This window comes from Mixophyes fleayi, chromosome 10, assembly GCF_038048845.1.
Source record: "Mixophyes fleayi isolate aMixFle1 chromosome 10, aMixFle1.hap1, whole genome shotgun sequence".
NCBI classification, from domain to species: Eukaryota; Metazoa; Chordata; class Amphibia; order Anura; family Limnodynastidae; genus Mixophyes; species Mixophyes fleayi.
In genome coordinates, this window is record NC_134411.1 from 34,113,394 (window position 1) to 34,134,219 (window position 20,826).

Below are 20,826 nucleotides of genomic sequence, written 5' to 3' on the forward strand. Positions count from 1 at the left end.
CTGGAAATTGTTTTCTAATGTTGACAAGAATGGGACATATTGCCTCACTCAGCATAACCCGGCCGTGCCATCCAATGCAACCCCCCAGCTCCATCCTGCTTTATTGCGCAACGGCCCAGCGCTCGCTCTTGATATACTCTGCTTTTAAATCTCTAAAGCATTGCTATGTTCACGCTTTGTAGGCGAACCACCTGTCTCCACCTCTGCCAACCTTACTCCTTTCCACAGTGTCACACGGCCATTTCTGCCTTCCCCAGTTATTCAATTGTAATAACCTGGGCTGAATTATTTAATAGTAAACTAGTTAACGAATTTGATCCAGGTTGTTGCAGTTGCCAAATAAGTGGGAAAAGTATAAACCAAATAGGTGGCTATGAGTATGTACCCATTACGTGAAAATCACCCATTTTGCTGCAAATCTATTGTGATGCATCCATGTATCTACAAAGAAATATTAAAATAAAAGTAAAAATAAAAAAAACAAAAACCATCATTGTCATTTGACTGGTTTTAAAATGCACCAAATTTCTCAAAGTTGGCAGCGTCTGGTACCATCTCCCATGTATGTAACTATAACGCACTTTATATTGCTAATCCCCTGTCCACCGGCAAAAGCTTCAATGGGCACGTGAGCACCAGAACTGGACCATGGAGCAATAGAAGAAGGTGGCCTGGTCTGATGAATCACATTTTCTTGTACATCATGTGGACGGCCAGGTGCGCGTGCGTCAGTTACCTGGGGAAGAGATGGCACCAGGATGCACTATGGGAAGGAGACAAGGCGGCAGAGGCAGTGTGATGCTCTGGGCAATGTTCTGCTGGGAAACCTTGGGTCATGGCATTAATGTAGATGTTACTTTGACACGTACCACCTACCTAAACATTGTTGCAGACCAAGTACACCCCTTCATGGCAACGGTATTCCCCGATGGCAGTGGCCTCTTTCAGCAGGATAATGCTCCCTGTCACATTGCAATTATTCAGGAATGATTTGAGGAACATGACAAAGAGTTCAAGGTGTTGACTTGACCTCCAAATTCCGGGAGGCCTCGACGGGTCAGAGCTGTTTTGGCGGCACGAGGGGACCTACACAATATTAGCCAGGTGGTTATAATGTTGTGGCTGATCGGTGTATATGTTTTCATGTTATTAATTGCCATATTACACGATCTAACTGACATGGGCAGTGCCTCCCACAGTGCAGTATTTAAAGGGATGCAAAGCCTCACCTGCCCCTCATCCTGTAACATATCCTGTGTATTATACACAGCGGGTAGACGTGACGCGGTGTTGGAAGGAGACAGTGAGCGCTAATAGTAACAAAAGCAACTTATAGAATAACCAGAAAGAATACTGCATGCAATATATTGCCTACATTCAGTTTATTTTATTAGTATATTTTATTAGTACGAAAGCCACTTATTACAGACCCCCTTGGACCAAAAAATAAAGTCACAAGTTTCGTTGCCCACGTGAACCAGTTTAGGGGTCCCGTTTCCGTGTCTCTGAAGTCAGCGTTATTACATCCATAGGTGGGCTTAGGATTCAGAATGGTAACTAGTAGACTATAAAGTATCAGACACATTATATGCTAGTTTGTGCAAGAGGTTCAGAAATATTGCTGAAGATTACTTACTATGTTACCTGTTTATTCTGCTCTTATTATAAGAGATGTAACTGGGCTGAGAGCCCCTCTCATCATACGTGCTCTGATGATCAAATGAGACTACACAACGTAAGGTCATTCTCCTTGTTCCAAACCACCGTCCCTTATTATAATAAATCTGCGTCATGCCTGAGGTTTAGTTGCGGATCAGACGTTAGACCGGCCTCACTAATATGAAGTTTTGCAGTGGTGTCACTGGTTCTAAGTGAATTTATAGGCTGTATCCTCATGAATATATTATTTCAGCTCATTAAGTAGCTGCCTCCATTGTCTGTCAGAGCCTTTAAAGCTCTTCACTGCTGGGATGCACCTGCTGCAACTTCTTAAAAGTAAATTTGTTTTCCTTGGTCACTTCCTTCTTATCATGTGTTCTCTCGTCAGACAGACTTGTTTGGTTCCCACATCCCGGAGATACGACGCAAAGCTGCTCCCGGTATCCGGAGGCAGAGCCGCATTTGGCCCAGGAGACAGAAACAAGCAATGCAGCCAAATGCTATAAAAAGACATGACAGAAACACACAGAGGGTAGACAAATACATGTAGCAAATGTTATGTAATAACCAATAGTAAATGCCATCTAACAGATAAAACCCTCCTTTCACCATCACCTGCACTACGGAGCTCTTTCAACAGGAGCCGATGCGGATTAGCAAAATAAAAATAAAAAATGGTATCAACAGAATATAGATTTTATGATATTAGTGAAGTGTGGTTGATTATAAATATTAATAGACAGGACAGTAAGGAATAATACAAATAATTGTAATTGGGGATTATTTTCCTAGGTTTGTCAGTACACGTTGCCATATTTGTAAACTGTAATAACTAATAAACACGCTTGGCACATTATATATATATATATATATATAGATATAGATATATATGGATAGGTTGCATCGTTATGAATGTCTGCCTCCACTGTGTGTAGACAACAAGGACAGGTTGATGTATGCCTAAAAATCAGGTTGTGTGGTTTCTTATTATGGAATTAAGAATCGCTGTGAAGGGAAATCTGACATAGCACAGTGACTCAGTGGTTAGCACTTCTGCCTCACAGCACTGGGGTCATGAGTTAAATTCTCGACCATGGCCTAATCTGTGAGGAGTTTGTATGTTCTCCCCATGTTTGCGTGGGTTTTCTCCGGGTGCTCCGGTTTCCTCCCACACTCCAAAAAACATACTAGTAGGTAAATTGGCCGTTATTAAATTGACGTGAGTGTTTGTGTGTGTGTGTGTGTGTTAGAGAATTTAGAGTGTAAGCTCCAATGGGGCAGGGACTGATGTGAGTGAGTTCTCTGTACAGTGCTGCAGAATTAGTGGCGCTATATAAATAAATGGTGATGATGATGAATGGGGAACAGTTACCACACCACCTACATTTCTACATGTGATATATTTATTTCAAGGGAACGACTGGCCTCAAGCGTCCTGTTCTGTAGCACAAAACCATCTATATATCACATTTATGTAGCATATGGGGCGCCACCCTTTCGTAAGAGCAGATTGTGCGCTATGCCAGTGTGATGTCACAATCATGGCGACGGTGCGGAATGTGACACGCGCTGCTCTTCAGTAAAGATGCTAACTGCATCTGCATGCCACAAAACAATCAGTAGTAGATTAGAGTTGGTTGCAGTGAGTGTTGCATTTAAAGATATTTAAAGAAAATCCAAGATATCCTTCTTATCCCAGATTAGTTTAATTGTGAAGAGCAAAGATTATAAAGGCAAGTTTATAAAAAAAACATTCTGTGCAATGTGTACTCTTGAAATTAGTTCAAACACATCCTTGCATATCATTTTCAGAATTGTAAATACAGGTTTCACTTGACAATGTAATATTGGGCTGTAGACATTAATAACCCTCCGAGAGAATCTAAAACTTTCAAAATAAACAAAAGAGCAACACTGAGAGATAGTGCAGCTGAATACATGGGGGATAAATGTATCCAGCTGTGAGATTCCAGCGGGGTGGAAAAGTGTAGACGTTGCCTATAGCAACCAGATTGTAGTTATTACTGTGAAGAATGTACTAAACAAATGATAACTAGAATCTGATTGGTTGCTATAGACAACATCTCCGCTTTTCAAACCCGTCAGCAACTTGCAGCTTGGTACATTCACCCCATTGGTGTGTTCTACGATATCGGCCCAAACAGTGCAAAGCTGTCTGTGGGCTGACCCCTCTTTTTTTTTTTTTTTTTTTGAGTGATTCTAAATTCAGACCTAAGATTAGGAAGGGTTCAATTTTTAATTTATGGGTACATGTGACCACGCTTTAGCCCTGAAGATCAGTGCCGAGGGGTACAAGCGGCAGGAAAGCTGTAGGTACGGTAACTGTGGTGCAGAACGGTTCTCTAGTTCTTCTTGGCCCTCTTCAGGTAACGAGCTCGGAGTCCTTTGTTCACATTAAGGGCCAGTTTGGTGCTAATGCAGCCGGGGACCAGAGATGTGGTAAACCAGCCCTGAGGGGACACAAGAGGTAGAGTACGTCACACCACAAAATCTCCAATACATTTATCTGCTAGAACACTATAAACGTTTGTAAGCAAAATAAAATGCAAAACACGTTACTGGGTGGAGGTTGTATATTTCTACTGATAATGAAAAAAAACAAACAAACACAGAAAGCAGCGAAGCTCGTGTCATAGATATTCATTTTGGAATAAAAACACAGGGTTCCCATTTGGCGTGAGATTGTTTATGTATTTTCTGTGCCAATCTCATGCAGTGCCAGTATGGTTTATATATTCCTATTATTACATTCTTATGCCTTCCCCTAAATAGTAACCTGCATGCACTGGTAGTTCCGATTCCCACCAGTGGAGGGCAGCGACACACGGGGTAGATGGCCTAGGGGACTTTCCACCAAAGCCATAGACACAACTGGTGTAATATTGCGGTTTATAGTTGGAAGTTTTATGACTGATGCACTTGTACAGTGCTTTGAATACAAGTGCATTTATTTTAAGTTATTTTACCTTATTAAATAAAGGGTTTTAAGCAAAATCTTCCATTTCTTTTCCATGTCATATGAATCCACAACATGAGTGCAAAGATACAGGGTTGATGTGAAAGAGGAGATCACAGCCTTACCCCGTGTCTTGAGTTTTTCCGGTGGAAGCTGTATTGAAAAGAAAAACAAAAAACCCCACACCATCTGTGTGGTATTGAATATTTATCTACCTTTGGGATGTCTATTGGACCTGTATGTATTCAAACACATATTGGAGGTGTCATATACATAAAAATTCCAAGATAAAATATCTTTCTCCCCATTGTTTTACATTCCTATATAGGAAGTAGAGATAATCCAAAGAAAGAAGCAACTGGGAAGAAGTAGAGACTTGTGGTTTTCGGTAGTCTCCTCCTACTTATAGGGGGAGATTCAATTCAGCACCATGTGACTCCGGGACAGTCTGCGAAGACGCATCACCTCAATGTTCTGAACGCAATCACTTCTCGCTCTCCCTGGCTTTTCATAGAGGTACACAGGGAAAAAAAAAACTGAGTGGAGATTTCTTACGTAAATAGCAAAAATCTGCGTATCAGAACAGAGGCGATCTTCAGCGGCACCTTGTGCTGAACTGAATCTCCCCATTGTGTGCATAGTTTATGGGTTCATTGGTGGAACCACTCTTGAGTTGGAGGGCAGATTGTTAAGGCCGCTGTATACACTTTATTTATTGCTTATAAACAATAAATACAACTGTGGAAAATAGACTCAATCTCCAAATAGTAATAGTACCAAGTGTGACACTCAGTTCTTACTAACCTGTCGTCATTCCTAGGGCTATGTCATAGTAAACATATCACACGGGACTCTCTATAACCCTGCGAGATCTGAGCTACTCCCAGGCTTGTGGGAAGATAAGGGTGTGAGCCAGGCTTTCTAACACCCAGAGGAAAGACCAGGGGCAGTGGCCTGTGGGGACTTGTTATATATTAACCAGTGATAGACTGGAGGATTTTGCACTTTCATGAACAGAGCAGTTCAGTATTTCACTACACAAGGGCTAAAATAATTCTTATTTCGTCAGATATTTGAACACATAACTTGGTATGGATATTACATGGCAAAACAGAAGGAGGGTAGAAGATCCTTTCCACAGTTCTTCTTTCTTCACCCAACAAAAGCCATCCCAGGAATATACCCCAAAATGTGTTTAGCAACAGCAAATTCGTGTACACAGCAGCAAATGTCCACATTTTCCGTTAAAACATTACAGCAGGTGCCAGTTGACCGTTACCTGCCTAGTCCTTAAGCTAGACGCCCGAACAGAACATAGAGCTGCCTGAAACAAGGGAAGGGGCTGGTAAGTTGTAAGTATATTTGCAAAGCCTGCACCATGTCAGTATGATACCCCACTAGCGCATAGTATCACTCACCTGGAGTTTTTACTGATGGGAGCCATCTTTTAGAAGCCCTTTAGGAGACTGGCAGCGGCCATCTTTAGTAAGCCTAGCGGCGGCCAAGAGAAAGGACTAAGCTACCTCACACCCAGAATGCACTGGGAATTGGGAGGTGGGTTGTAAAAGATTTAAAAACAAAACAAAACAAAGAAAAAAAACACGCCGCTGTGAGCGATAAGAAGGAGGAGAGACAGAGAATTGGAAGATAATAGAAACTGCAGAGCTGGAATAGAGCCAGGAATTATGAGTAAACTAGCTGAAGTAACCGGCGTTGTCCGGGTTTAAATCTTGAAGTTATTAAGTTATCAATGAGTTGGATGTAAATGTCGACTTTTCAAAAATCATTAGCAGCTCTTCGAACACACCCATGAGGTGGCTGTAGAGTGTCGTTTTTTGTTTTTAGATTAAAGGTCATCCAAATCCTTCTAGTGCAAGGCTCAGAACAGGCACCAGGATAAAAGTTCTGCCCAGCGTACTCCAACGGGAGGTCTGACCTCAACCCCCTAGTAGGTCTTCTGGGATCCAATGTTACCAGTCAGTAAAGCTTTCGTCCAAATCCATCCAGTGCAAGGCTCAGTACAGGCTCCACGGGTCCAAGTTCTGCTCAGCGTACACCAACAGTAGGTCCGACCAGGACCCTAACCTCCCTAAAACCCAGCCAGTAAGCAACTGGACCAGCTCATGTTGGTTTCATTCCAATCGGTGCAGGGGTGACCAAATTCATAACCAGACAGACAAACAGACAGACCAATGATATGTATATTTAAGACTAGAGAGAGACGGAAAGCTGAGAAACAGAGACAGTCGTAGAAGCTGTATGCAAAATAAAAAGAGCGGTTGGCAAGACAATGCGAGTTAGTGTCTGCGATTGTCCGCACTACACACTCAGGGTTATGATGTAGTCTAAAGACGAAAACTATTAACCCTCAATTAACCAGCTCAGGATTTGGTTCAGTCGTCCACCTGATTGACTGTACATTACTATTATTGTAACAAAAAGCACCTTTGACAGAAGGAACCTGCATCATTTACACAGATCACGCTTTATTTATACATCATTCTCCAGAGGGGCCAATGTTTAAATGCTGAATAGTAGGTTGTAAAGTCTTTATTGATAGACAGATCTCTATATCTTTTGCATTAATGATGTTATTGTGAATATACTATGCTCTGTTTATAATTGCACGTGGTTTAGTACCGGAAATTGTATATTTGAAGGCCACTGAAACCAAGAGCTATGTTTATTGCCAATCCTATAGTAGAGACAAGCCTTAGCGTCCGCAGACTTAAATAAAACTGTATTTGTTAAGCCCTATAGTGACACTCAGTTGTCCCTTTGTCTGTGAACTGCTGGGGAAACTCTCGTCTCTCTGCCGTAGCTGGGGTCCGAGCGAGTCTGGCCAAACAACGCAGGCGACAAGAATCAGGGACAAGGAGTCCGTAGGCCCACGCTACCCGAAAGTACCAGTCACTTTATCCTAAACACTTGCGTCCATGCCATTACCCATGGGCCACCACATCAGCAGCAAACCAACACCTCCTCCAAGGCAGGAATCAGACAAGGAGGCAAGAATGGTCTCTTAATTGATGGGAGTTGACCTTTGGATGCCTACTGCCTATGTTTGAGATATTGCTCATCCGACATGACACTAAGCAATGAAAGAACCAGCCATAAGAAAGAGCAAACCCAACAAACAGAAGAAGTTTGTCTTAGGTAGATAAAGCCAAGAAACTCATCTGTGTGATCTCTATGTTGTAAAGAGGAGCGTCTAATATGATCTGTGTAGCAAAAAATACAAAAGAGATATAACGGACTGAGTTATTGTCCAGGAGTTCAGCGGATTAATTGGCCAAGGCCGGGCATGTGACACCAAATCCCAGTGGGCCCAAAAGACCACTCACTGGATCTTCCGGCCAAACTCTCGCACCCTCTCGAAGGCTAAAATACAAACCTGAGCGAGCAGCTAATCGAAAACTCTGGAAAGTAGTCGGCCCAAAGAATAGAGAAAAGATGGGCAGACAATAACCAGCAGCACCACCGTCCCTCTAAACCTTAACACCAGAAGTCCCCAAATCGCCATTGGGGGGGGGGGGGAATTAAGCATGGAGACAGGTGGCTGACGAACTGCCTGCAGGTCTGATGATCACACAGGACAAGCCTGGAGCCCACAGTGATTTATACAGTTTCCCCATCAGCCTTCTAGACCTTACAGTCCTGCTTCACCGCTCTCCGCGGTAGGATAGAGGCAGGCGAAAGGAATGGAACCCCCGGTAGAATATGAGACCACAGATCCTCCGGTACCACGCTCCCCTGTCCTGCAGCCCCGGACTGATGAAATCACCCTTCTTGGTGAAGGAGAAAAATACATTTTTGCAGTGACGTATAGTCATGTCGTACACCCACCCTACACCCTAATAACTCACCATGATAGCATGGGCCCAATACCCATTGGTCCTGGTCTGTAAGCCCACAGTCTTCAGTGCTGACCTGACATAGGCCTCGGGGCTTGGCTTGTCCCACGTTGGTTTGCGGATTTTGCTCAGCTTGGTGGCAACAAAGAACGGGAGGACGCTCTGCGGAGAAACACAACGTATTAACATGGACCCTAAATGAGACCACTATAACTTTACATTCATATACAGCCTACGTATCATCTCTAGATATATATGCTGTACATAGGTATACACACACACACACATTGTAATCATTACTGCCTAGCACAACCTCAGTGTAAAGCGCTGGGTATAATATCACGATGTTCGCTACAAGCAGGATAAGGGACATTTATTTTTCATTTGGCCAAGTAGAAGATTGTGACAATCTATAGGTATTATACCCAATCCATTGATTTTTCGTAGATCGTAAACAAACGAAAAAACACATTTTTATTGAAATACTGCATAAAAACATTAAACAACGTTGATAGTTGTTCATAATCCCCTTACATGCAAAGAATACTCTTTATGCTATTGTATTTATAGAAGGATCAGCACCTCACCAAGATAGGTGATGTACCACACCCTAGGCCTAATTAAAACCTTAACTGTAGACGTCCTTTTCAGAAGCAAAAATAAAATTTGTTGAGTGTTTAAGTGGCATTTAAAAAAAATGCATTAATTGCTCTGGACACAAGGTGGCAGTAAAAGTTTAAACACCACAGGCCTGATTCATTAAGGATCTTAACTTGAGAAACTTCTTATTATATTTCAGTCTCCTGGACAAAACCATGTTACAATGCAAGGGGTGCAAATTAGTATTCTGTTTTGTACATAAGTTAAATACTGACTGTTTTTTCATGTAGCAGTTTCTCAAGTTAATATCCTTAATAAATCAGGCCCCACAAGTCCCGTTTACTAGGACGGCTCAAGAACAGTGATCCCTCTATACAGCATCAATTTATATAGCGCCACCGATTCCGCAGCACTGTACAGAGAACTCACTCACATAAGTCCCTGCCCCATTGGAGCGTATGTTTTTGGAGTGTAGGAGGAAACCGAAGCACTCGGAGGAAACCCACGCAAACATGGGGAGAACATACAAACTCCACACAGATAAGGCCATGGTCAGGAATTGAACTCATGACCCCAGTGCTGTGAGGCAGAAGTGCGAACTACCGTGCTAAGTGGTTAGCAAATAGTCAGGAACCTCTACTACAATACTAAGCTGAGAGAGTGAGACTTGGGTTGCAGATCTCTGTGTTGGCAGACAAATTCCATCTATAGCTCACAATGGATTTGCTTTATGAAGGTGCATGTTTCTGAGAGGAGCATGTCTAAAAAGAGGACCACTGCTTTAAAAGGGGTGAGTAAATGTATTTGACCAACTGTGTAGCTCAATAAAATTGCCAGTCTAACATTTATTGCTATCCATCATTTATAAAGCTACACACTTGTACCGGTTTTATTTTACCAAACTGCATACAACCTAAAACAAAGGTTATAGAAGACCCAGCTGAGAGGAGAGAGGCTGAGAATTCCGGAGAAAAGGTGCAGCTCTAGAGGAGTTTTGTAGATATGAGCGAGAGGAGGTAACATTACAGGTGATAAACAGATTTTGGGACTCGCAAAGTGTGCATTGCTATTTACCAGATAAGCGGCTTTTAATCATTATATTGTACATTTTATTCTTCATCCAAAACATTAGATTTATTTTAACAAGCTGCATTATATGGTGCCTGTCTGGTTCTGTACTGCTCCAGGACTCCACGATTTACTGATCCAGATTATTTACAGCAGGACTTCGCTGCAGCGTTTAATGAGCCGCACTAAGGACAAAGCTGTACCATATGGGCCTGACGCAGTGTTAAACCTACGTCAGCCTGGGGAGCGTAAAATGAAAAAAATTTGCACTGCATCTGCCCAAAAAGAGAGGCCACCTCTGTGTGTGCACAAGAAGGAATATTATATCTGCTGAATTAGATAGAGTCTAATAGAGAACAATTGTTGTCATAGCGAAAAACATTAAAATTTTGACAAGTTGAGGCAGGGTTGTGACTTATAAGTTTAATGAAGACCGAAGCTGCCCGTCAAAATACATCTCGTGGATAATAAATAATGTACTTCGTGTAGAGCAGTATAAAGAGGGAACACTGTAAATGAAGATCCCAGAGTATTGAACAGAAATGTGATTAAATAATCATTGTTACAATTTCAAAAAGAATTTGAATACAATTTTATTTTAATTGTTTTATATCACACTTCCGACTCCCAGAATTCTACAGGACTCCCCCTCCCCCTGAGATGATGGTATCCTCCAGACACCGCGTCAGCGCCTTTGGAAGTGGGCGCTGCCTTGGTGCCCAGCTGCATGGTCACGCAAATCACATAGTTAAGTTGCGGGGCGTGGAACGGGGACGATGGATGCAAACCTCCCATGAGGGGGGAGTGGGGGTCCAAAATGTAGATAGTAGTAGGATTTATATTAGGACTTTATTCTTGGGAGTTTTTTCTCTAACCAAGTAAAATTCAATACAAACTATATACATGCACACGCACAGATCCACACGCACACACATACATCTATATCTATATACACACACACACACAAACATTCTAAGAACAGAGGACGTCACACGCTGCTGATTATGCGATTTCCTTGTTGCCAAGAAAACAGCGGTTGTTCTGGATACCACAACAACAAGCAGCATCCTCCACAGTGACACACTCACCTGCACAGTGATCCCCTTACTCTTGTACTCTGCGTGCAGACCCCGGGAAAAGAAATCCACAAACGCCTGGCGGAGGGAATGAGAAGGGGGACAGTAGTTAGTGGAATCAAGTGTAAGGGGGGGTTTATTTACACAACACAAGAACAATATTATAGCCTGAGTTAAGAAATGCAATAAGGGACATCGACCATAAAAAGTATAAAAAAAACACAATGCACATTAGCGAACAATGCGCAGCGACGTCTCTGTTTTTCCAGAAAGTGCACGGAAAGCCTCCCGCTCTCATAATTAATCTAATACATAAATGAAGCACCATGCAGTATTTTAGAAGAAAAGCTAGGAGTCTACATAAATAAAAACTCTTGCATCCGTATGCAAAGTTATTATCGCCTCAATATCCGACTGTGCGGTACAGAAATATCTGCTCATTTTCTCCTCGCATCCCTCTGGGACAAGGGGGGAAATGAGTGGAGATTTCTGTAAAAACTCGGTTTCCGTTCTGGAGACATCGCGTCACCACCTGTATCTAGATTTGTACATATCTTGGGGCCCCTTACGCCTGGTAAGGAAGACCTGGGCAAGCGGTAAGCTGAGTACAGTACGTGTAAGTGTAGCACAATCGGTGGATAGGCTTCGACACATCTCCAGATACACGTCTTAGTAGTATCTTATGTGGGTGCTGGTGTAAACAAACATACAGGTGATGGTGATAACTAGCCGCATCTGATCTGATTGGCCGTAGGGGGTCGGTATGCATGCAGCCAAACTTATTCATTACTCACAGCTGTCTGTTAAAATTACTTATTGTCATTTCCATTTGAGCTACTGCAGGAAAGATGCCCAATGGATTTATAAAGTGGCAAGAGACAGATTTGCGTTTCATTAGATTGTATATGAAAAATGCTATTTTCTTATTAATAACACTGTCAAGACAATATTCTCTCTCGTATATAGGACTCATCACAGTATTATAGATAGGGTAATGTGACTTTAGCATAACGACCAACACTATCAGAACCGCGCTATGGTAAGTACACACACGTGTGCCAGACGTGGAAATACTGCTGTGTTGTGAGCCGGACGGATGTTGAAATACATGGACTCGGCATACACAAGTACACTTTTTGTGGCAGAACTTCTACGTCTAGGTTCGGGTGGAAAAATTGCATCAAAACTCTAAATGCGAGTCACCCGACAGCCAGAAAAGGATTTATATCTGCAATATGCCCAATGGCTTACAATCAGTGTGGATTGAATTCGGATTGTACAGGACGGGTTGCCCAGTTCACCAAACACTCTACAATGTCAGAGATACAGAGACAAATAGCAAAAGGCAACTGTACCAAGTCTGTACACGTTTTTATATATGGTATTTGTACAGCAGCAGAGAACTGGTCGACCTACCTTAGTAGCTGAATACACAGTAAGTAGAGGGACAGGGTACATGGCGCTGGCTGAGGAAATATTCAGAATAACACCTTTGGATCTGAAACACACAGAAATGCCCAATTATATGTATAATGCGCACCCACAAGAACATCCGTATGGTTACAGGCACCAAAGGAACCTGCTCCTTTGTCTCCTGCACTCTGAGGAACATAGAACACCTTCAAACTAAAGTTCTGTCCCCTGCAGGTGGGCTACAGTAAAATGGCAGACATTCAACCTGGGGCAGCAGAAAGGACCAACAGGCAGGATAGAGATAGATTCCATTACCGGCGACAGACATTCATTCCTTCCTATCACTATCCTATCGTGTTCTATTATATCATTTGTCACTTGTAAATTACTTTGAGTGCACGCTGAGAGAGGGCGAATCTGGGACCATTCTGCTTTAGGAACGGTGGATGGAAAGACTAAGCCAAGAGAAATGACTGCAGTGTGAAGACGTCGCTCACCCACCAAAGACACGCCTTAGAAGCAGACCTGACTTGAGCTGTAAGAATGCAGGCTATTAATTCATTACAAAATTGGGGACATCACGAAGGGAAAATGGCCGAGTAGGCGACAAAGTAAGTAAGCTGTAACCACCTAGCACGGCCTCACTTTAAAAAAATAGAGATATTGGGTTTCAATTTTCAACAGTTACTGTTGGTACTTCTGCGCCAAAGCACAGAGCGGCCATCCTTTAGGTCTCAATACCCACATTCCCCAATTGACAACTTAAACCGAGTACACACTACAGAAAATTTCTCCTGATGCAATATTTTTAACAATTTTAAAAACAACTGAAAGCCCCGATCGGCATGCGATCCTAAGTACACATTGTACACGTTTTATAAGATTTACCATCAGATCTGTGCTCTTCATTTGTTAGAACCATCAGCTGAAAAGATCCTGACTCTAAACTCTATGGGGATCTGCCCACGCTACTGGTCATCTGTGCGTACTTCAGAATTTGCCCGACATCGTTCATAGTGATTTTTAGTCATTTTATAACATTAAACGATACGATGAGCTTTAAAACAATAAAACATGATCGTGGAGCGTACACACTAATGCGATATCTGACCTTACAGTCGTGGATCATGTGATTGGCCTGATAATCAGGTGAAGAACCTGTAGTGTGTACCCAGCTTTACACCATAAAGGAGTCTAAACTGGGCATTATTTTAGGAGAGATATTTTGATGAAAGGGGTTGTATTAAAAGGGGTAAGAGATGCGCCCTCCGGTTACATATACTAAAATATTTGCCATTTTCCTGCTAGCTTTCTTCTGAGCTTTTCAGCAACTTCTGTATATCATCTTGCAAGACCGAGTGTGTGCGCTTTACCGAATACAAGTGTGTCCAGTGCATTAGTAAGAGTAACAGGGGGACATTCACAAGCTAACAGAAATGAGGATGTATCAGAGTTAGTATAGCTGTGTAGATGGCCATGAGGAACGGATGAAGAACGATTTGGGGAAACTGTCCACAGAAGTGAGGAGCAAATCCCCCATTGTGGTAGGAACTCAGTGTTACCTTGGTCTTTAAGGATATTATTGTACTGTGTTTAAAGCAGCGGGGGTGGGGCAAATTGAGTTCTTTAGGCCCCTCTCACCCCAGCCTTAGCATTCGTTCTGTTATACGGAATCTAGTAGTTAAACCTGGATATGTACTGATGGCAGGAGGTGGGATATGAAGAATAAGATATAAGCAAAATATAAGGCCAGGTAAACAATACTATTTAATATTAAAGGGGAACGTGTCCAGCCAGCTGTATGCGGTCACACTTGTCCTTTAGTGCTTGTGAGTCCGTAGGGGGGGGGGGGGGGGGGGGGTGTTAGTGGGGAGGAGTTCTCCTGGACGACAAGGGACCTCCATGGTATTCGATAGGGAAAACCCATCCCCAAAATCAGATTTATGAGGCAGAAGTAATAAAAGCTGGGCCTCTATTTTGGCAAATTACAAAAAAACAAAACTTTTTTTTAGGTATTTAATTACACTATGTAGACATAATCTCCATAGTCAGACATTAGCAGCAAGAACGGGTCGCTCGGCGACTACGTGGCACTATCATAGGATGCCACCTTTCCAAGTAAGTTCAAACGTCTGACCTGCTGGAGCTGCCCTAGGCAACCGCAAGTGCTGTAACTGAAGCGGAAACGTTTAGGAGCAACAACAGACAAGCAGCAGGACTCACTACTGCTCTTTACTGGCCCTGGGAGCAGTGTTAGCACAAGGACTGTTTTATGGGCACTTCATGAATGGAGTTTCCATGGCAGAGCTGCCGCACACAAGCCTCAGATCACCACGTCACCTGGAGAGGTGTACAGGGCACCGTCACTGGACTATGGAGCAGTGGAAAAACCTTCTCTGGACTGACGAATCACACGTCACCATCTGTCAGGCTGACAAACGAATCTGGGTTTGGCAGATACTAAGAAAACACTTCCTACCCGGATGCGTACTGCCAACGGTGCAGGTTGATGGAGGAGGAGTAATGGTCTGGGGCTGGCTTTCATGATTTGAGCTGGGCTCTTAGCTCAAGGTAAAGGAAATATGAAGGACTTTATAGAGAACTGCGTTCTTCCAAAGGCCCTTTCCTGTCTCGGCATGACCATAGCTACGCGCAGAAAGCTAGGTCCATCGAAAATAGGCTCCCGAGTTTTGGTGTGGAAGAACTTAACTGGCCTGACCTCAACCCCTTCGAGCACCTTTGGGATGAATCTGAAACCTGACCGAGAACCAGACATCATCTACCAACAGTACTAATGCGCTTGTGAATGAATAAATGGAATGAATGAATGAATGCCAATCCCCACAGCTATGATCCAAACTCTATAGCAGCAAACGGGGGGGGGTGGAATCTCAGTGCATGGGCACCTGTACCCGTGCTTGGTCATGGCTGCAGTTGGTGATCTCTTCCATAGCGCAGTATAAAAGGACACCGCCCTGTCATATACAGCGGTGGCCAAGCGCACCTACACTGCGATACATCGCTGTGCTGTTCACAGGTTGCTGTCCCTACCACAGTTCAGCAGCTGCAGCCTTAGTAATCCCCAAGGAACCACCCACTCGCTGTAATTCCCCCCTAAGAATAGAAAGTTGTTGAGACTTGTATTGATGACTCAGATTTTTTTTTTTTTTTTTTTTTAATTCTGTTCTAACATGAAAAAACCACCACAAGAGCGTTGAGGAGAAGCTGAAGGATTCCACGATGCCGGTGACTCACTCTCCATCCTCGTGAGTCACCTCTGATTGCTCCATGCAACCAACATGGAGGCCGAACGGATTAGTCACCGGAGTGAAAAGGATTCTCCCCTATAAATAATAATGAGGTCCAGTCTGGGTAGCGGTGTTTATTTGTGTCTGACTCACCTCTCCAGCATCCCGGGCAACACCAGTCGAGTCATCTACGAGAGAAGAAGCAGAGGACAGCCGTCAGGCAGGGACACACTCAGTCGCCAAACTTTCTACCAGACACATATGATGCCATCGGGAAGGTTACAAAACATAAGAAAGGTTATTGGCTTATCAGCCGTCATCCATTAAATGGCTTCTTTAATTTAAAGGGGAACTCCAACTTCAGAAAATTATATTCCAGGGACAATGGTCTTCGTTTCCCTGACATATGACAACAGATCTGCTGTGTAGATCAGTGGTAGACAACATGCGCGCGCCCCCCGAGTCTTCACCCACGGCTCCCGGCCCCTTTATTGTCAGATATGTTCGTTATAGCTTGTAACACTTGTAGAAAATGCCTGCTGATGTTATTACAGATAGGGGTGTCTTTCTTTGATTGGTCAAGTGTATAGTTTTAACTTATTACTGAGATTAAGGATAACGTGAGGGTTAGAGGTGTTGTCCATCCCTGGTACAATTGTTTGCAATTCACAAATCGGGAGGCATCTACTGTCATATCCAAGGGCAACAAACATCATTCAATCTAATATTTACTGAAGCTGGAGTTCCCCTTTCATAAATCAACAAGTCAGTTGTCACATGAATGGTGGTTTAAACACAAAAACAGGGACGAAGAAAAGAAAGAGGTATATCAACATTTACCATACAATCCTTAGGCACCAATCCTTCCTCTATTTCCTATTAACAGGTAATAGCAGATGTAAGTGAGAGAGCGACTACCTCTCCTCTGCATCCTAACACGCTGGGGAAAACAGAACATTCTAATTCCCCGTACAGAATACACCTTATTGGTTTCCTTTCTTTAGAATGTATACCATGCAAAACAATGTATTCACTTCCACGTGTGTCAGTTAAAATAAATAGGTAGTTTAAAGATGGATTTAAAAACAAAAACAAAGAAACAAGAAAGAACAGCGAAATAAAAAAATAAATAAAAAAAAAAATTAAAAAATTAAAAATGAAATGCTGTATTTTCCTATGGAGCGGGGAAGGAGGAGAAGAGAGGTAGCCTGGGAACAGTATTGGAGCCAGACGTGGAGACGATGGGAGGGAAGTGGGCGAGAAGCACTGTGTGGGCGGAAGCTGTGTGGGTGAGAGCTTGCTGCATAGGCGTCTATATCAGACATTCCCCTGAACAACACCAACTAACGAGGGTGTCGTCCTCAAGAAACAGGGGGAGAAGAGATGCTCACGATACGCTCAATCAAATAAGCAAAACCACGAAACAGTAAAAAAGAAAATGTAAAAAAAAAATTTAAAAAACGTTTTAGGTTTTTAAAACGTGACAAACAGTTTGGATGGAAGGACCGTGTGTGGCAAAACAGCGAATGAAAATGGATTTGAAAAAAAAAAACAAACAAAAAAAACAAAACAGCTGCTCTTTTCCTCTTTCAGGTCTAACTAGCCGAGCATTCAGTCTAAAAGTTTGGCAAGAATCCTGGTGCCTTTGGCATAGACTAAACACAAAAAACAAACACAGCCTAAAGAGGAAAATCTGTATTCCCAATCCACCCACAGATTGCAAGCTCTTAAGAATAAAGTCTTCTCTCTGACACTTTACTATTTTGCCATCGCACAAAGACCACATGAACATTTTGCATTTCTCAAGTTACTGCAAAAGGTTTATGATGCCAGTAAAAGAAATCAACACTCAAATGTTTTACACCAGTAAAAAAAAAAAGCAGAACGGCAGTGGATTCGGTCATTTTTACCATTTACCATGAATTTTGCACCAGCTCGGTGCTGCCCAATGTTCAGATTTCATTCTATGGTTTTAAAGGAGACATTTTGAGTCTTCCAGTTGTTCTGTTTTACATTGTGTGAACTGATCCTAGACATTTATTTTTACGCCAACGTTTCAAAACACATTAAAATGTCGAAAGGAAGTCCCCAAATATCCGCTCACTCTAATGATTTTAAGCCACAATGAGGCCATATAACAGTATTTTTGAGAGAAACGGATTTAGGGTTTAATTTAGTGAAATTGGGTCTAAAGTGGTCGGAGGCTGAACTTGAATGTGACTTTGATTGACAGCTGCAGATGACCAGCTACCTCTTATAGGTGGAAGAGGCTTCTAACCCTGACCCTGTCCTACAGCCAATGTGGATGCATCTAAGCAAACTTATATTTTCCATCTGCCAGTAACGCAAATGGACAGAACTGCACAGTAATGTTCCAGGATCTGAGGATGTATAAGAAGAGCTTACAATCTAAAATAGAGCGATCAGAGACAACAGGGAACACTACAATAAATCTTAGATGCTCTCATCATTTAAATGCCCCAACCAGCAGGAACAAGAGAACATTTCTCTTACCTTACATACAGACAAGATGTTCACGTTTATCAGCTTATCGATGATCTAAAAGGCGCGGGTGAAAAACATCATAGTTAAGAAAAGGTAAACAATACCTGACTGCAACGTAGATCTCAGACTGAACAATTGTATTCACTCAAGGTGGATGTTACACCAGAAGCAAAGTGCGAACCACACTGGCTCTAGCAGACCTCATCACCACCAGTATAGTTATTTGTTGTAGAAATTATTAATCTCTGGGTTACTTGCAGGCGAGAGGCAGGCAGGCAGGGGGGGAGGGGGGAGGAGGGAGGCAGGCAGGGGGGTGGGGGGATTGGGGAGGAGGGAGGCAGGCAGGCGGGGGGGAAAAGGAGGGAGGCAGGCAGGCAGGCGGGGGGGGAAAGAGGGAGGCAGGCAGGCAGGGGGGGGGAAGGAGGGAGGGAGGCAGGCAGGCAGGGGGGGGGGAAGGAGGGAGGGAGGCAGGCAGGCGGGGGGGGAAGGAGGGAGGGAGGCAGGCAGGGGGGGGGGGGGGAAGGAGGAGGGAGGCAGGCAGGGGGGGGGGGGGAAGGAGGGGGGAGGCAGGCGGGGGGGGGGGGGGGGGGGGGGAGGAGGGAGGGAGGCAGGCGGGGGGGAAAAGGAGGGAGGCAGGCAGGCGGGGGGAAAAGGAGGGAGGCAGGCAGGCAGGAAGGAGGGAGGGAGGCAGGCAGGCAGGGGGGGGGGGAAGGAGGGAGGCAGGCAGGGGGGGGGGAAGGAGGGAGGGAGGCAGGCAGGGGGGGGGGAAGGAGGGAGGGAGGCAGGCAGGGGGGGGAAAGGAGGGAGGGAGGCAGGCAGGGGGGGGAAGGAGGGAGGGAGGCAGGCAGGGGGGGGGAAGGAGGGAGGGAGGCAGGCAGGGGGGGGGGGGAAGGAGGGAGGGAGGCAGGGGGGAAGGAGGGAGGGAGGCAGGCAGAGGGGAAGGAGGGAGGGAGGCAGGCAGAGGGGAAGGAGGCAGGCAGGCAGAGGGGGGAAGGAGGGAGGCAGGCAGGCAGGCAGAGGGGGGAAGGAGGGAGGCAGGCAGGCAGAGGGGGGAAGGAGGGAGGGAGGCAGGCAGGCAGGGGGGGGGAAGGAGGGAGGGAGGCAGGCAGGCAGGCGGGGGGGGAAGGAGGGAGGCAGGCAGGCGGGGGGGAAGGAGGGAGGGAGGCAGGCGGGGGGGAAGGAGGGAGGGAGGCAGGCAGGGGGGGGGAAGGAGGGGGGAGGCAGGTAGGGGGGGGGGGGAGGAGGGGGGAGGCAGGCGGGGGGGGGGGGGAGGAGGGAGGGAGGCAGGCGGGGGGGAGGGAGGAGGGAGGGAGGCAGGCGGGGGGGAAAAGGAGGGAGGCAGGCAGGCGGGGGGAAAAGGAGGGAGGCAGGCAGGCGGGGGGAAAAGGAGGGAGGCAGGCAGGCAGGAAGGAGGGAGGCAGGCAGGCAGGCAGGGGGGAAGGAGGGAGGCAGGCAGGCAGGGGGGGGGAAGGAGGGAGGGAGGCAGGCAGGGGGGGGGGGAAGGAGGGAGGGAGGCAGGCAGGGGGGGGGGAAGGAGGGAGGGAGGCAGGCAGGGGGGGGGGAAGGAGGGAGGGAGGCAGGCAGGGGGGGGGGAAGGAGGGAGGGAGGCAGGCAGGGGGGGGGGGAAGGAGGGAGGCAGGCAGAGGGGAAGGAGGGAGGCAGGCAGGCAAAGGGGAAGGAGGGAGGCAGGCAGGCAGAGGGGAAGGAGGGAGGCAGGCAGAAGGGAAGGAGGGAGGGAGGCAGGCAGAGGGGAAGGAGGGAGGGAGGCAGGCAGAGGGGAAGGAAGGAGGGAGGCAGGCAGGGGGGAAGGAAGGAGGGAGGCAGGCAGGGGGGAAGGAAGGAGGGAGGCAGGCAGAGGGGAAGGAGGGAGGGAGGCAGGCAGAGGGGAAGGAGGGAGGGAGGCAGGCAGGCTCAGCAGGATTCTAGCAGTTTACAAAGGACAATGGTTCCTGGATGAAGGAAAAGGTAATTGTACAGGTTTCCTCCCAGTTATAACACTTCCATGTAAACAACGCACTCTTATAACATTAAGGACACCACCAATACCAAGCCGGTCACACTGAACACTCTCCTGGATGTTACACATAAAACATTCTGTCTTATTACTCGCATGTTACTGTCATGTCAATGGCGAGGGGTCCAGGAGCTATAATTCTACTAGTATGGAGGAGGGGGCGAGTAGCTCAGAAATTATTTGCAATGTTAGGTATAATTTGACTTTAAAGATAATTACGTGTGTCATTTGTACAGTGCACAAGTGTAATAAGTACTCATCACAAATACAGATAATAGCTTGTACCGCGAGTACGCACATTATCCAGGTCTGGAATGTCAAGGAAATACTCCGGGTATTCATATGAAACGCCCACGTTGTTTACTGAAAAGCAAGAGACACGCATGAAATATCTGCTCCAATCTCTGCTTTC

The 20,826-nt window shown here is 45.2% G+C and overlaps 1 protein-coding gene across 1 annotated transcript in view; it reads right to left on the reverse strand.

Moving 5' to 3' along the window:
• Window positions 1–3,346: 3,346 nt before the first annotated feature.
• HSD17B12 (hydroxysteroid 17-beta dehydrogenase 12) overlaps window positions 3,347–20,826 on the reverse strand; it is a 43,777-nt gene continuing 26,297 nt past the window's right edge. The window contains exons 5-11 of the mRNA XM_075188369.1: window positions 20,713–20,777; window positions 18,410–18,454; window positions 16,049–16,083; window positions 12,651–12,732; window positions 11,247–11,312; window positions 8,503–8,652; window positions 3,347–4,130 (exon numbers count right to left, since the gene is read on the reverse strand). Coding sequence (XP_075044470.1) covers window positions 4,023–4,130; window positions 8,503–8,652; window positions 11,247–11,312; window positions 12,651–12,732; window positions 16,049–16,083; window positions 18,410–18,454; window positions 20,713–20,777 — 551 coding nt within the window. The 3' untranslated portion in view covers window positions 3,347–4,022. The remainder of the gene's footprint in view (window positions 4,131–8,502; window positions 8,653–11,246; window positions 11,313–12,650; window positions 12,733–16,048; window positions 16,084–18,409; window positions 18,455–20,712; window positions 20,778–20,826) is intronic.